Below are 14221 nucleotides of genomic sequence, written 5' to 3'. Positions count from 1 at the left end.
CCTGGAGCAGTGTCTCCTGCCGTCGGTCTCCTGGAGCAGTGTCTCCTGCCGTCAGTCTCCTGGAGCAGTGTCTCCTGCCGTCGGTCTCCTGGAGCAGTGTCTCCTGCCGTTGGTCTCCTGGAGCAGTGTCTCCTGCCGTTGGTCTCCTGGAGCAGTGTCTCCTGCCGTAGGTCTCCTGGAGCAGTGTCTCCTGCCGTTGGTCTCCTGGAGCAGTGTCTCCTGCCGTTGGTCTCCTGGAGCAGTGTCTCCTGCCGTTGGTCTCCTGGAGCAGTGTCTCCTGCCGTCGGTCTCCTGGAGCAGTGTCTCCTGCCGTTGGTCTCCTGGAGCAGTGTCTCCTGCCGTCGGTCTCCTGGAGCAGTGTCTCCTGCCGTCGGTCTCCTGGAGCAGTGTCTCCTGCCGTCGGTTCGGCCTGCCCCCGACCTCCCCTTCAGAGGGAGCGATATTGGAGCAGGCAGCTGATTCGCTCTTCTTGCCTGTCTCCTTCGGCGAGGATTGATGGGGTTTGCCTGAGAGCTAGACGTTCCCAAGCTAGGCTGCGGGGCCTGGCTTCAGGCCACTGTCTGAGTTCACCTGCTCTTCCCAATAGCAGTGGTAATGCCCTATGTGCTTGTAATGTATTATTAAGTTGCAATTCCCATACTTAATAGTTCCAAGTGCACACACACGCACATGTAGACACACACTTCACAGTCATGCACGCCAGCCTGGCCACAGTCATGCACGCCCAGGCGGCGCATTAATTTTGAATTCGCGGCGGCGTCCCCTCCTGTCACGGGCGGATTTGGCTTCTCATTTCCACCGGCCACCCCTGGCAATTTAGCCTCGTTTGCCGGGCTGGCGCAGCTGAGGCCGCGCGTCGCGCGCGGGGAGGTTGTTATCGGGGGGGACGGCGTCCGCGCGGCGCTCCGCAGCTGCGCTCTCCTCTGCGCGTGTGAAAAAGGAAGGAGGCGCGTTAAGCGTGGGCGTGGGAGCGCGCCTGCCCCCGCCGCGCATCAGGTGTACCTATTTTGATCTTCTCCAAACGGCGGAAATGAACACGCTCTGGACTGTAGCAGCGCGGCGATGGAAATAACGAAGAGGCAGGGGGGACGGCCGTTTGCTGAGAGACAGCAGAGTGGTTAACGCTCGCCCTCAGAGGAGTGGAGCACGCTACCCGGCATTTCAGTAGCCCCGTACTTCTTTCAGCCCTGCACGCTTTGTAGCGTAGACCTCTCCCACTGATACGCTGATGCCTCCGGTCGCTGATGCACTGCATGCTGCATTAAAAGGGGCCTCTGTGTGAAGCCCTGTGTCTCCCACGCCAGACCGGGCCACGGGCTACAGGCTACAGGCTACAGGCTACAGGCTACAGGCTACAGGCTACAGGCTACGGGCTACAGGCTACAGGCTACAGGCTACGGGCTACAGGCTACAGGCTCCCAGCTCCCTGGGAGAGTCGTCGTTATTTACTCTGGAGCGTTCGGGGGTCAGAGGTCGGCCGCGGCGGCACTCAGCGGTGATTGATGACGCCGCTGCTCCACCCGTCGTGTTCTTCAGAGCGATCACAGCTGCGGCTTCGGCTCACGGATCGAACGCTGCTCGTATTTAGGAGACTGTGGGGCGAACGCTGGATTGATTTTCCAGAGCGTGTGTGTGGGGGGGGGGTGGGGGGTATTCAGAGGGGAGGGGTGAAGGCAGTACAGGTGTAATGAGGGTAACTGTGCTGACCTACATAAAGCCCTGCCTCTTGATGAAGGCTTGTGGCGGATCGTGCTCGCGTGCGGCCCCAGAGCTCCGCCCCGGTTCTCGGTTCTCGGGTTCAGGGACTCGGACATTACCCACACGCTGGCCACCGCGGTTTGCGGCTCCGGCCAAAGAGGCGCCGCGGTCACCGGTCAAAGAGGCTCCATGGTTACCGGTCAAAGAGGTGCCATGGTTACCGGTCAAAGAGGCACCACGGTTACTGGTCAAAGAGGCGCCACGGTTACCGGTCAAAGAGGCTCCACGGTTACCGGTCAAAGAGGCGCCACGGTTACCGGTCAAAGAGCCGTCGCGGTCACTGCCCGCTTCTCTTCTGTTGTCTGTCTGATTGTAACCCGGTTTCCCCTCAGTGAAATCCCATGCGCTGTATATCAGCGCACTGCTCAACACCTTGCCTGGCATGAGCACGCATGTGTGGCGAGGTGATAATTAACTGTTGCCATGCCATTTTTAGATTGTTGCCATGGCACCCCTACAAAGTGCTCTACAATGTTTTTTTTTTTTTTTGTTGTTTGTTTGTTTTTTTCCCTTGATCTGTGAATTCCCCATTTTTGACACGGTCTCACCTTTTAAACCGGGAATTCAAGACGTGGTTCACCCCAAAGTAGCACATTTTTTCTCTTCTTGTAAGTGGTTTTAAATTTTATTTTCCCCATCACTTGTGCAGATCAGATGGAAGGCTGATGCGGGGTGGGGATGCACGAGCCTCTCGTGAACGCAGGGGGTGGGGGGGAGGGATGATTGTGACATGGAGACAGTAAGCCAGCTGCGGCCGCCTTGTACCCCAGTGGGCAGACACACCTGCAGGTAGCGTGGATGTAGCTGAGCTGCAGCATAGGAGCTATAAGAGCTACTTTTTCCCAGAATCCTCTCTGGTCTCCCCTGAGAAGTCCCTCTGGCCTTGAGGTGTGACCATCTGCTGGCCTTTCCCCTTCTCGTTTCCCTTCTTTTCTGTTTTCTTTCTCTCAGTTTTCATGTCTGGTGTTGAGAATCGGCTTCTGTCCTTCTCTCCGCAAATCATCTCACCGACTGACCAAATGTAGTAGCGTGGCTGCTCCACTAGGGGCAGACCCTGTGAGGTGTGCCCGTTCGGTTGCTGTGACTCCAAACCCACCTTCCGTCCCTCCCCCTCTCTCTCTCCACAGCTGTGCACCCAGGGCGATGCCAGCCAGGTGATCGGGCCCCTGACGGAAGGCCAGAGGCGCAATGTGGCGGTGGTCAACTCCCTGTACAAGCTGCAGCAGGCCGTGGGGAAGGTATTTATCCATCTCGTCTCCGTTCTACCCCTCCAGTCTATCGCTTGATTTAGGAATATAGATCTAAGCAGAGTGCTCTGATGAAAGATGTGGGGAAAAAAAGAAAGAAAAGAGAAAGAAAAACAGTAGTGCTTGGTTGATTTTTTTTAAAAATCATCTAAAACAAAATGAAGTGAGATTCAGCAAACCTGGTTGATGATGGTAGGACTAACAGGTGAGCGTTTAAAGTTGTGATGCATTATGCTACATTCCATTATAGGTGGTCCCAGGACCTTATATGTTAACTGCAAATAACAAAATGTTTGGGCACAGCATGCAAGAAAGCCTCTATAACAGAAACAAATAAAACTGGTTGGTTTCTGTTCATTTCACGAGCATTTATACTGCAGTAACTGTGATGAATAACTGATGTGTATGCGGTATGCGTATCCTGGTTGCTGGCATTGAGAATGCAGAGAAACTGTATCCACATTTCAAATCCCCCTGCTTGCATGGGCAAATTCTGCTCACTTTTACAGTGTAATGAAAAATAATACTACCACAAGATAAATCAGAAAATAGAATTAGCTATTCGTATACATAATTCAGGTAATTAATTTTTTCATTTCTAAAGGAGCAAAATAAATGAAATGTACACAGTGTACTTTGTTATGTAACAAGAGCAACACACAGGGGTTCAGATGGAAGCCAAAAATCCTGAATTTCAGAGCGCTGTAGACAGTGTGCTTTGAACTCTGCCATCCATTGTCCCCTGTTGGCAGACCTATTGCTCTAGGTTCTACAGATAATCCTAAATTTTCTCTCTCCTCTGCATGTCGCCATGTTTAATCAAGCCAATCTACTCCCCAGCCAACCTCATTAATGGCTGGGCCAAAGTCTACCTTCTGGGCCGTTGGTTGATTAATCAGGCCTGGTGTTTGTTGGCGGGGGGGGGTAGGGTGGGGTGGGGGGGGGGGGGAAGATCGGGCTCATTTTGGATGTACGCGATCCAGCATGGAAGGGACATATCAGAAGAGGCTGCACAGCCTTCACTGGGGGTTGTGCTGGGGATCACCACAGTGCTGTGAGCTTAAATCGTATTCACAGTCACTCGATGCAGTAGGATGAGATTTTAAAAAAGCGCTTGAGCTGCAGCAGAAGTGGTGGGGGGACATTGCCGGGAGAAGCAGAGTTTGTTTTATTAAAAATACATTGGAGTAATTCTTCTTCCACCGCTTTGATGATTAATAGCCTAATGAAACGCAATTACCCTTGCGGTGAAATATTTAACGGGCGAGGTTATCGAAATTTTAATTTGGGAACGCGGCGGCGCGGCGCGTATGGCGCCTGTCCCCCGGAGCGGGGAGCGCACAGCCCGCGGGGGAGCGATGCTATTGGACGCCCGGGACGCTGTCCTCCTCGGCCGGGCGATCGCTGCCTGGAGCCAGGAGGGCGGGTCGCGGCCTCCGCTCGGCTCCCGGCGCGCTCCGTGTAGTTTTAGTGAGCGTGCCTGTTAGCCAGACGGCGCGGCGTGTGTGTAGAGAGGGGGTGCGACGGGCTGGGCTGGGCTGACCCCCTCCATCTGTGCTGCTGTCGCTGGTGTGCCTGGCGAGCCGTTCGCCTGGGACACGCAGGCGCGCGATTGGCTGCTCCAGGGCAGCTCTCTGCAGTAAAGACTAGCGCTCTCTCTCACGAACCTGGCCACAGGTACGAGGAGCTTTCAGTTTTTAATGTTTCCGGGGGGGAGTCGTCTTCGACGGGGGAGACGGTAGATAACGTTTCAATCACATTTATCCAAACTCCTTTCGGGGCCATTTTATTCTGCTGGGTCACTGGCCGCAGGGCTTGTAATAAAGTTGTTGTGACTTTAAGGAATTGAAGGAGTAGAGCTCTGCCTGGATGAGGCCTCTGTGATGTGACCTCTCTCTCTGAAATGACCTCTCTCTCTCTAAAATGACCTCTCTCTGTCTAATGTGACCCCATCTCTCTCTCTCTCACTCTCTCTCTCTCTCTCTCTCTCTCTGTGTTTGGCAGGTGATCTCTGGGATGGCCTCGTTCCCTCCGGCTGCAGAGCAGTCCCTCACTTCTGCGTTGGAGGTACTTTCTGCTCTCATTCTTCCTGCACCACTGACACCTCCTGCCTCTGCACCTCTGACACTACCTCTCACTGAGCCACTGACACTACCTCTCACTGAGCCACTGACACCACTTTTCACTGAACCACTGACACTACATCTCACTGCACCACTGACACCACTTTTCACTGAACCACTGACACTACATCTCACTGCACCACTGACACCACTTTTCACTGCACCACTGACACACCTCAGGCTGCACCACTGGCCACGGTGCCACTGGCAAAAACTTGTCACTGTTTTTGACTTAGCCCAGTACATATTCCATACTCCACCCCACATCACTCAAAAACACAATATCTCAATACTCAACAATAACTCCAGCACCTCTCCTCTGTATTTGTGCTGTTTAAGTGCATATTGAATGGCGAGATAGGCACTAGATAGCTCTATACACTTCACATCCATGACAGCGCGTCATGCCTTAATGAACATGCTCAGCATTGACACCTCTTTGCATGGCTGAGTGTGTAATGCTGGATTACCGTAGCCCAGGTTACATGCGCATCACTCCACGCTGCTCACCTCATCTCCAGCAGCGAGCGGTAAGGAGGAAGGAACGCCGCGGTCGTGCGGTCATGCGGTTAGCGGGCTCCGCTGTCGGGGTTTCATCTGTCAGTCTGCGGGGATGGAGACATCGGGAGATTGACAGGGAAGCGCGATTCACACTTCATATGGCGCTAAACCTGCACGGGGGGGGGGGGGGGGGGGCGTTACGCTGCTGACGGGTCGCCTCAAACCGAAAAGACAGATCGGTGTGGATCTGTTCCGTCCTGTTGGGAAGGACTGCTGTGAATATCGGGTCACACGGAACAGGACCCCCCCCCCCCCCCAGTCGTTTTTTCAGGCTGTTTGCGGGCCCCCCTCTCCTCCTCCTCCTCCTCTTCCTCCTCCTGCATCTCTTCCTTCGGGTTGCTGATATTCGGACCCACGTCCCTGTGTTAGCGTAGCTATCAGAAGAGCAAACGGAGCACTCTTTGTTTTTCTCTCTCCCGCACTGCGAGCACACAGTGATGTTCCAGAGAAGGGCCAGGTAGCGAGGCGGGAGTCTCTCGGGCTGCATCCTGACCTGCAGATTAAATGATTTCTCCTTTCGCCTCACAAAAAAAAAAAAAAAAAACATCTACTGAATTTGTCCACTATAGGGACCAACTTTTTTCCAGATCGTTATAGGTTCTCTGTTCATTTACTTTGGCTTCTTCGCTCCCTGTCCTTTTGTTATTGTTTCATGAATTGTTGAAGCCTCGTGCCGTCTTCAGTGGAATATTTATTTTAAAATGTTTTCAGAACTGATTTATACCATCTTTGTGTGCAGAGTGGGCATGTGCCGATATTAAAATTTCATAGTACAATTATCATTTTCATGATACATCAGTATAATCTTGCTAATTATTGAATGAAGTTATAAGTCTTAAAAACAGCATTAAAACATACTTCAGTGACAAAAATACAAATTTACCCCAATTAAAAAACATCTGTTTCAATAAAACATGTTGTAAAACAAATGTAAAAATGTTAACATTTTCGCCATGCCAAACTAGTATGAACAAAATACAGAATTCAGAAGTGAATATAAACTTTTTTTTTAACAAAACAACATGCAGCTTACTGTAGTAAATATATAAGTAAAAGTACAAGTACAAGTAAATGTAAGCATTTCAGCCTACTTTTAAACAAAGCAGTAACTGTGCAGCTTATTCAGAAATACATGTATTGGCCCTCTTTTAAACACAAAAATAGCTCCTTAATTTCACCAGAAAAGAACACGTGCAGCATGTTCAGAAGGGGGAAGGGGTGGGGGAAGCTCCGTTGTTTCTGGTGACGTTATCTCCTGCTGCAGAGATGTACTGCATGACCTCTGCCTTCCCCCACGGGGCGATGAAAATGAGAACGGCTCCCCCTGTGTCCGAAGCCGGTTACTGCTCTTCTCCAGTTTTACAGGCGGCTGGCTAACGTTAAATGTTACGGCCGGCTATTTCCGTAATGACTGTGATATAAATGAATTAAATAACCTTTAATGTTTTTTTTTTACCAAGATATACAGCTGTGTCGAGGAGGGGAGCTTATCGTCCCCTCCCTAGTGCAGAGCCCTGCAAACACACGCGCTCACGATCGGACACACACACACGCACACACTCACGCTCACACACACGCACATGCACACACTCGCACGCACACACTCGCACATACACACACGCACATGCACACACTCGCACGCACACACTCGCACATACACACACGCACATGCACACACTCGCACGCACACACACGCACATACACACACGCACACACTCACATGCACACACTCACACGCACACACTCACACGCGCACACACACACACACATACACATGCACACACACCGGTAGGGCCTAAGAGCAGGAAGTAAATTACGGGCACGATGTGAACTTCACCACGGGCGAGTTTTGCAGGCGGCGATCTGTGCGGGCGATCTCTTTATCTGCCTGTCGCAGGGGATTTGCTGAGTCACACACACACGCTCACACACATGTGCACACGCACACACACAGGTAAGACCTAAGAGCAGGAAGTGAATTACGGGCACGGCGTGAACTTCATCGCGGGCGAGTTCTGCGGGCAGAGATCTGCGCGGCCGATCTGTTTATCTCCCTGGTGCAGGGGTTTGCTGATGGACGCGCACAGACGCCAAAGGAACCGGCCTATTGAGTTTAGATTGACCTCGCAGGAGATGGAACACCGGATAAGCGGATCGGAACGGGGGGGGGGTCTGCGGAGGTCCCCCGGACGGAGGTGGGGTGGGGGGGAGGGGGGAGGGGGGAGGGGGGTGCGTCTGATGTGACGCGCGCTTTGGGTGGCCGCGTGTCACGCGGGGAAGGGAAAATGTCATCCGCCAGGCTAATTACATGTGGATCACAGGCGAAATGCCAGCCTGTCCGCTGCTCAATAGCGCTTCAATGCCAAATGTCCGTCAGTCACACGTGCCCCACAGTACCCCCGCGCACGCTCCCCGGTGCGTCCGCGTGCGCTTCCTCCGGATTCGCCGCCGTCCTCCTTTGTGCCGTGGATTAGGTTGCCGAGGCTGATTAGGTTTCGCCTTCAGATAAGGGAAATAAATTGCAAGCCTCGAGTTCAAAAGAGGTAATTGGCTTTTAAGTAGGCCAGGATTTTTTTAAAACTTTTTTTTCTTTTACTCTGCTTCTTTTGTGTCTGCGCTCATTAGCATATGCATGAGCTTGAGTCAGCGTGCGCGCGAGGGGGTGTTCATTCATGTGGCGCGGAGACTTTTAAGCCTTTTAACCTCTTCCTGCCCCCCCCACCCCCCGCTGCAGTCGCTGCAGGCCCTGATGGCCGCCGCCGTCCAGCCGCTGCTCCTGTCCGTCAGCGACTCCGTGGAGGCCATCATCATCACCATGCACCTGGAGGACTTCTCTGGGTGAGAGCCGCCTACATTTCCCACAAGGCCGTTCTGCACTGGGTGATTAGGGCCCTGCAGAAATTCCCAATCAGCTGACTTAATCCTTTCAGGTGTAAGATCACGAGTACGTGTGTGATTAGAATGTTCTTAACTGAACATTCTACAGCCGATGTAACAATTGCTACTGGTAATTGAAAGCAATGGAGTTTGACTTAGAATTATGTAAGAACATTCCAAAACACCTACTCTTCAGAGGATTAATCAGGAGGCATGTAATCTGCGTTTAAACTCTTTATCTGCCAGATGTCTAATCTCAGAAATTACTTGATAAATACCACAAGAGCATGGGGAGTTACTTCATGAAAGATTCATTATTAAAAGCTTGCCAGTGGTTGTCATCACAAATTAATATTGTGACACAGTTAAAAGCGAGGGTCGCCAAAGTGGAGCACGGACACGCCAAGGACATCTAGAAAAATAACAGACTGCCCACCGATCGGCACGATTAGTATTGTACACGTGTAATTTATTGTTGGATGTCGAGAAAACCACAATGGACCGGCATTTCAATTGCCATAAATATCAGAAGTCAAAAATGGAGTTTAATAAATGCAAGGGGTGATCTTCCACCAATAAACAAAAGACGAATGGTAGCGTAGAGGCCTGGCATAATGTAGTTTATGATTTTACACGGCCATTTGTCAGTGAAAACAAATGGCTCATCCTATGCGAATGACTCCAGTGACCATTCTTTACAATGTAGTTACTGAGATGGGTGTATTAACCCCATTACCTCAAAACTAGGAAAATGCAAACCTCCAATACAGTCCCTCCATTCAGTTTAAATGATAGTAAATCCTCTATTAGCATAGAGATCTTTGTCTATCATACGGTAATGAAGTCACATCAGTATCATTTGCACGCAGAACTATTCTGAATGAAATAGCGTATGTTTTATTTAACTTGTTAAAAATCCATAAATTAAATACACAGGGTAATAAACCATATGTGTAGAAACTTTCAATGAATTCCCTGAAAAACTCTGCACATACTGTTACCCCAAGCAGCTTTAAGGTAATGCAATTCCTTCAGCCAGCATGTTAATTTTTCAAAGCAATAATGATTATTTTTTCTGCAGTACTTCCCCATCTTGCTTAAAATTTTGTGCATTGTCTCTCCATACTGTTGAGCAGAATGATAAGTGAGTGATAAGCACACTTTTACTGTGGACAATCCACAAGCTCAGAAGCTTCATTTCCAGTAATGCACTTATCGAGATGATCAATGTTAAACAAGTGGTTTGAGAAAAGAGGACCGTGACATTGTAATTCAGGGAGGCAGGAACTGCCGTTGACAGAAGAAGTCGGGATCTTCTAAGGGCCTCACAGATGATACATAATTCAGTTCCCCGTTGGCCCGTCTCAAAGCTTTTCAGCGTGACGGAATGTCCCCGTGTAGACACGGCGAAGCCAGTCGTTACCCACAATGCCGCACGTCCGTTCCATTTTTAAGGCCTTATTTTTACATCTGTGGGACTGAATGTGCCGCTGGAGCGTCCCGGCACCGTGGCCTTTTCTGGATGAAAGGAGGCGCGGTGGACACGCTCCCCGCGCCCGACCGGCTCGTCCGCCGGGAGACGGATTAGCAGGTGAATGGAAGCCATGCTTCCTTTCAGAGAGCGGGGACTTCCGTCGTCTATGTCTGTGGGTGTGTGTGTGCGCACTTGTGTGTGCGTGTGTGTATGCACGTGTGTGCACACGTGTGTGTGTGTTTGTGTGTGCTGTGTGTGTGCGTGTGTGTGTGCACGCGCGCGCGTGTGTGTGTGGAAGGGGGGGTTGGGGGTGTGTATGAGTGTCTCAGTGATGGGGTGAGAGGGCTTCCTGATCCCACAGTAGGGGCTGTCACTGTCAGTCTGTCCTGTTAGTGCCCCACCGTTGAAAAACATTTTGAGTGGCATTACCCGTTGCGATAAGCTCAGGGTGTGTGTTCCATTAGTCGGGTAATTATCTGTTAAACTGGCAAATAACGGTTTTAAAAGAAACAGTTAAAAGGGTAACAGTTAAAACATTTGTTCTGATGAGTATGCATAATGGATTAATCATCATGTGTGAAACCCCGTGGCACGATCAGGTGACGGTGGAGGGGGCTCCTTGGAGCCTGTATGGTGAGCAGTGTGTAATACTGGCTTTGCGGTGCTGCTGGATTCAGATAATTACCGTACTTAGCCTATACGCATAAGAGCTCGAGCCCTTAGCACCTGAACCTGCAACAGCCCTGATTAGGCCCTCCTCCAAGCGGCGGACTGTAATTGTGATTTGCGTGAGGCTCTTTTTTTGAATCGGTATGAATGAAAAGGGGAATGTATGTGTGTGAGACGAGAAGGAATGTGAGCACCGTGGCAACGCAACGTGTGTGTGTGTGTGTTTGTGTGTGTGTATGTGTGTGTGTAAGTGTGTGTGTCTCTGTGCGATGGCTCTTTGTGGGGACCCATTCCCCCCCCCGGTCCAGACCCGCACGTTGAGATGCCAGCGCCATTGTTGATGGTGCACAATGTAAATTTTTTTTGGCTGCCGCAGGAGAACCCTGGTGACACACAGGACAAACGCATCTCAACCCCGTCTGTGCAAAGGAAGGGCTACAGGATGCCTCTGGATGTAGAGCAGTGCAGTTCTTAGACTAACTCTGGACTTATGTAAACTCACCTGTAAACTTGTGAAGGTCTAACTAAGCTGTTTGGTTGCACTGTCAATCAATCTTGTATTTGTTGTGCATGGTGGCATTTACAAATAGGTTGCCAAGCAGCTCCTCACAATTGACATTTTCCACAGGGAATATTAAAATACCTGAAAAAATACAAAATGATTCCTCAACCCATTAAAAAATAGGCACTGAGCTCCTGGACAATTGTGGGATAGAGAAAAGAGCAGCTCGAGTCAGCTCGGCCAGCATGATGACAGGGTGACTCAGGTCCAGCTGTGACCAGCTTCGCACGCTGTTCGCCAGTATGACCCTTGCAAATGAATGCTTAGAAGAACAAGCCGTCTGTCCTAGTGCCTGAATGTCAAATTCACACAAAGTGCTATACCTTGGTCCACTGGAAAATTCCCATTCATCTGAAATGCGCTGTGGGAAAATAAAGAAAATGCTCTTTTCTTCATGTCAAGAGAATGAAGGGCGGGGTGATTAAAGCAAGGTTTTCAAGTACCTCAGTGTCGGAGACTTGTGTGGCCATTTTAATCAGCATCATCTGACCCATATGTAGACTATTAGAGCATATTCCATCCACATGATATCATCAAGCAGAACAGCCTTTTTGTCTTCTTTTCTTCTGCGACATTCCCCTCACGCTGCTCTTTGTTTTTATCGAGCTTCATTAGAGTGCGCTGAATTTCAAAATGTCCTCCGAGAAAATGCTTTTCTCACCAGAGGGAGATTTTATCACGTCCATGTGTGAGTTTGTGAGCCATTGTGTGTGCACCTGCTTGCTGTTGCTAATCACCCTCGCACACACAGACGCATGTACGCATACACGCACACACACACACGCATGCACACATACACACGCACACGCGCACGCAGTCTCACTTGTATGCGCACGTGTTTGTGCATGTGTGTATGGGCTTGTTTGTGTGTGGGCGTGTTAGTGTGTGTGTATAACTGTGTGCCTGTGTGTTCTGAGTGATCATTAGTGCTGTTTACTGGTTGGTGGGTTGGTGGGGCGGGGATGTTATTGATCTTAAGGGGAAGTTAATCACATTGCAGAAGCATCTCTGTAAACAATATGTCCCACAAAGGAAATGAGGCCTTGGAGTGGCTCTTGTTTTCTGCTTGGTTGGGATTCGTTTGGTTTTATCTGCAAGATGTCTGTGCGATTGTCGGGTTTTGGTGATTGTTCATTATTAAAGGGAAAGTAACACTGCGAAGCGCCTCATTGTTTTAATGGCTACTGACCTGTTCCACCCCATCCAGTGAGAGTGATGAATGAGGGGTGATGGGTGAGCTAGGTGTGGGCCCCCGTCTGGCCTGGGGAGGGTCTGGGGTCTGAGGAGTCCTGATATGTGCATGTGTGTGAGCCTCAGGCCTGTGTATATGTGACATGTGTGTGCGTGTGTGTATGCCCCAGGCTTCTGTCTATGTCTGACACCAATGATAAACTGCTGTGTGTGTTAGTACGTGCGTGCGTGCATGTGTGCATCTATGTATATATGCCCCAGGCCGCTGTCTGTATCTGACACTGATGATAACCTGCGTGTTTGTGTGTGTGCGTGCCTGTTTGTGTGAATGTCTGTGTTTGTGTGTGTGTGTGTGCATGCGTGTGTGCGTGTATGTGTGCGTGTGTGTGTGTGTGTGTGCGTGTGTCTCTCTCTCTCTCTCTCTCAGACCTCTCTCGGCCCCGGGGAAGCCGGAGGTGCCGTGCTCTCTCTACATGAAGGAGCTGCAGGGCTTCATTGTGCGCGTGATGAGCGACTACTTCCGCCACTTCCAGTGCCTGGACTTCATCTACGGCAACACGGAGGCCATCGCCCGGCGCGCCATCGAGCTGTTCGTCCGCAACGCCAGCCTCCTGCGCCCGCTGGGCGAGGGCGGGAAGATGAGGCTGGCCGCCGACTTCGCCCAGGTGAGGGAGCTCAGCGCGCCTGTCTCTGTCCCCGCCTCCTTCCTCCTCATCATCATCTTCATTATCGTCCTAATCACAGTTCTGCTGCTCTACAGCTCTTCAGCCAAGTGTTTGTGTCCCTGCATCTGTCTGTGTGCCTGTATGTGTGTATCTGTGTATGTGTGTGTGAGCATATGCTTGCCTACATGTGTGTGCATGCGCACATGTCTGTTCCTCTGTGTGAGTGCGTGTGTGTGTGTGTGTGTGTGTGTGTGTCTGAGCATGCGTGTTCCCACATATGTGTGCAAGTGCACGTGTCTGCATGTGTGGGTGTCTGCATCTGTTTGGTCCTCGTTCTTTGCGCTTACCCATATGCTGGATGCTAGCAGTGTGCGCGGAGCGCAGTTCACACACATCCTGCCGTGGATTTATTCACTGAAGCATATTTAGCGGTTTTTATTTGAGGCGCTGCAGCCTCACAGACGCGGCGGTGTTGCGCTGCGTCCGCGCTGCTGCTCTGAGGGAAGGGAGGCCTCCTCTCCGCGGCCTCTTAAAGAGCTCGTTCCCGCGTCCCGCTCCGCGTCCTTTCTGGCTGCAGAGCGGCGGTTTCGTCCGAGGGCTTCATTCGCCCGGCCGCGCGGGGCAGCCAGACCTACAGACACGCTCGCAAAATGGGCCCCGGCCTTCTCAGCGGGCACACACTGTGCCAATTAGACCAGGAAAGGGGGGCGGGGGGGGAGCGCTGAGGGGGGAGAGAGACGGGGAGAGGAGGTGGAGAGAAGAGGAGGGGAGATTTTGAGGGAGCTGGAAAGGGGGCGGATAATGTGGATGACAGAAGATCTGTCCGTCTCGCTGTTTCTCACGCCCCCCCCCCCCATGGTTTCACACTCTCTCTCTGTCTCTCACTGTGTCTTTCTGTTGTTCTTTTCCTCTGCTTTCTTACCTCTCTCCTACTCTCCTTTTTCCTCCCTCTGTTCTTGCCGCCGCCTACGATCACTCTCGTCTTCGATGTCTTGTGATCTCCCCCCCCCCCCCCCCACTCCCTCTCTCCCCCTCAGTACCTCTCCCTTCAGCAGTGGTCTGTGTAGTTAATGGGAGCTCCAGGCCGCTGTGCT

At 51.2% G+C, this 14221-nt stretch overlaps 1 protein-coding gene across 1 annotated transcript in view; it reads left to right on the top strand.

The window, feature by feature from the left end:
- The window catches only part of cog5 (component of oligomeric golgi complex 5), a 125775-nt gene that overhangs the window by 99449 nt on the left and 12105 nt on the right, over nucleotides 1-14221 (top strand). Inside the window, exons 15-18 of the mRNA XM_035425284.1 lie at nucleotides 2886-2996; nucleotides 5010-5072; nucleotides 8424-8527; nucleotides 12890-13127. Of these exons, the coding sequence (XP_035281175.1) occupies nucleotides 2886-2996; nucleotides 5010-5072; nucleotides 8424-8527; nucleotides 12890-13127 (516 nt within the window). The remainder of the gene's footprint in view (nucleotides 1-2885; nucleotides 2997-5009; nucleotides 5073-8423; nucleotides 8528-12889; nucleotides 13128-14221) is intronic.

The sequence above is a fragment of the Anguilla anguilla genome, chromosome 7 (genome assembly GCF_013347855.1).
Source record: "Anguilla anguilla isolate fAngAng1 chromosome 7, fAngAng1.pri, whole genome shotgun sequence".
Taxonomy (NCBI): domain Eukaryota; kingdom Metazoa; phylum Chordata; class Actinopteri; order Anguilliformes; family Anguillidae; genus Anguilla; species Anguilla anguilla.
The sequence above is the reverse complement of the archived record's forward strand: the minus strand, read 5'-3'. Positions and strand labels throughout refer to the sequence as shown.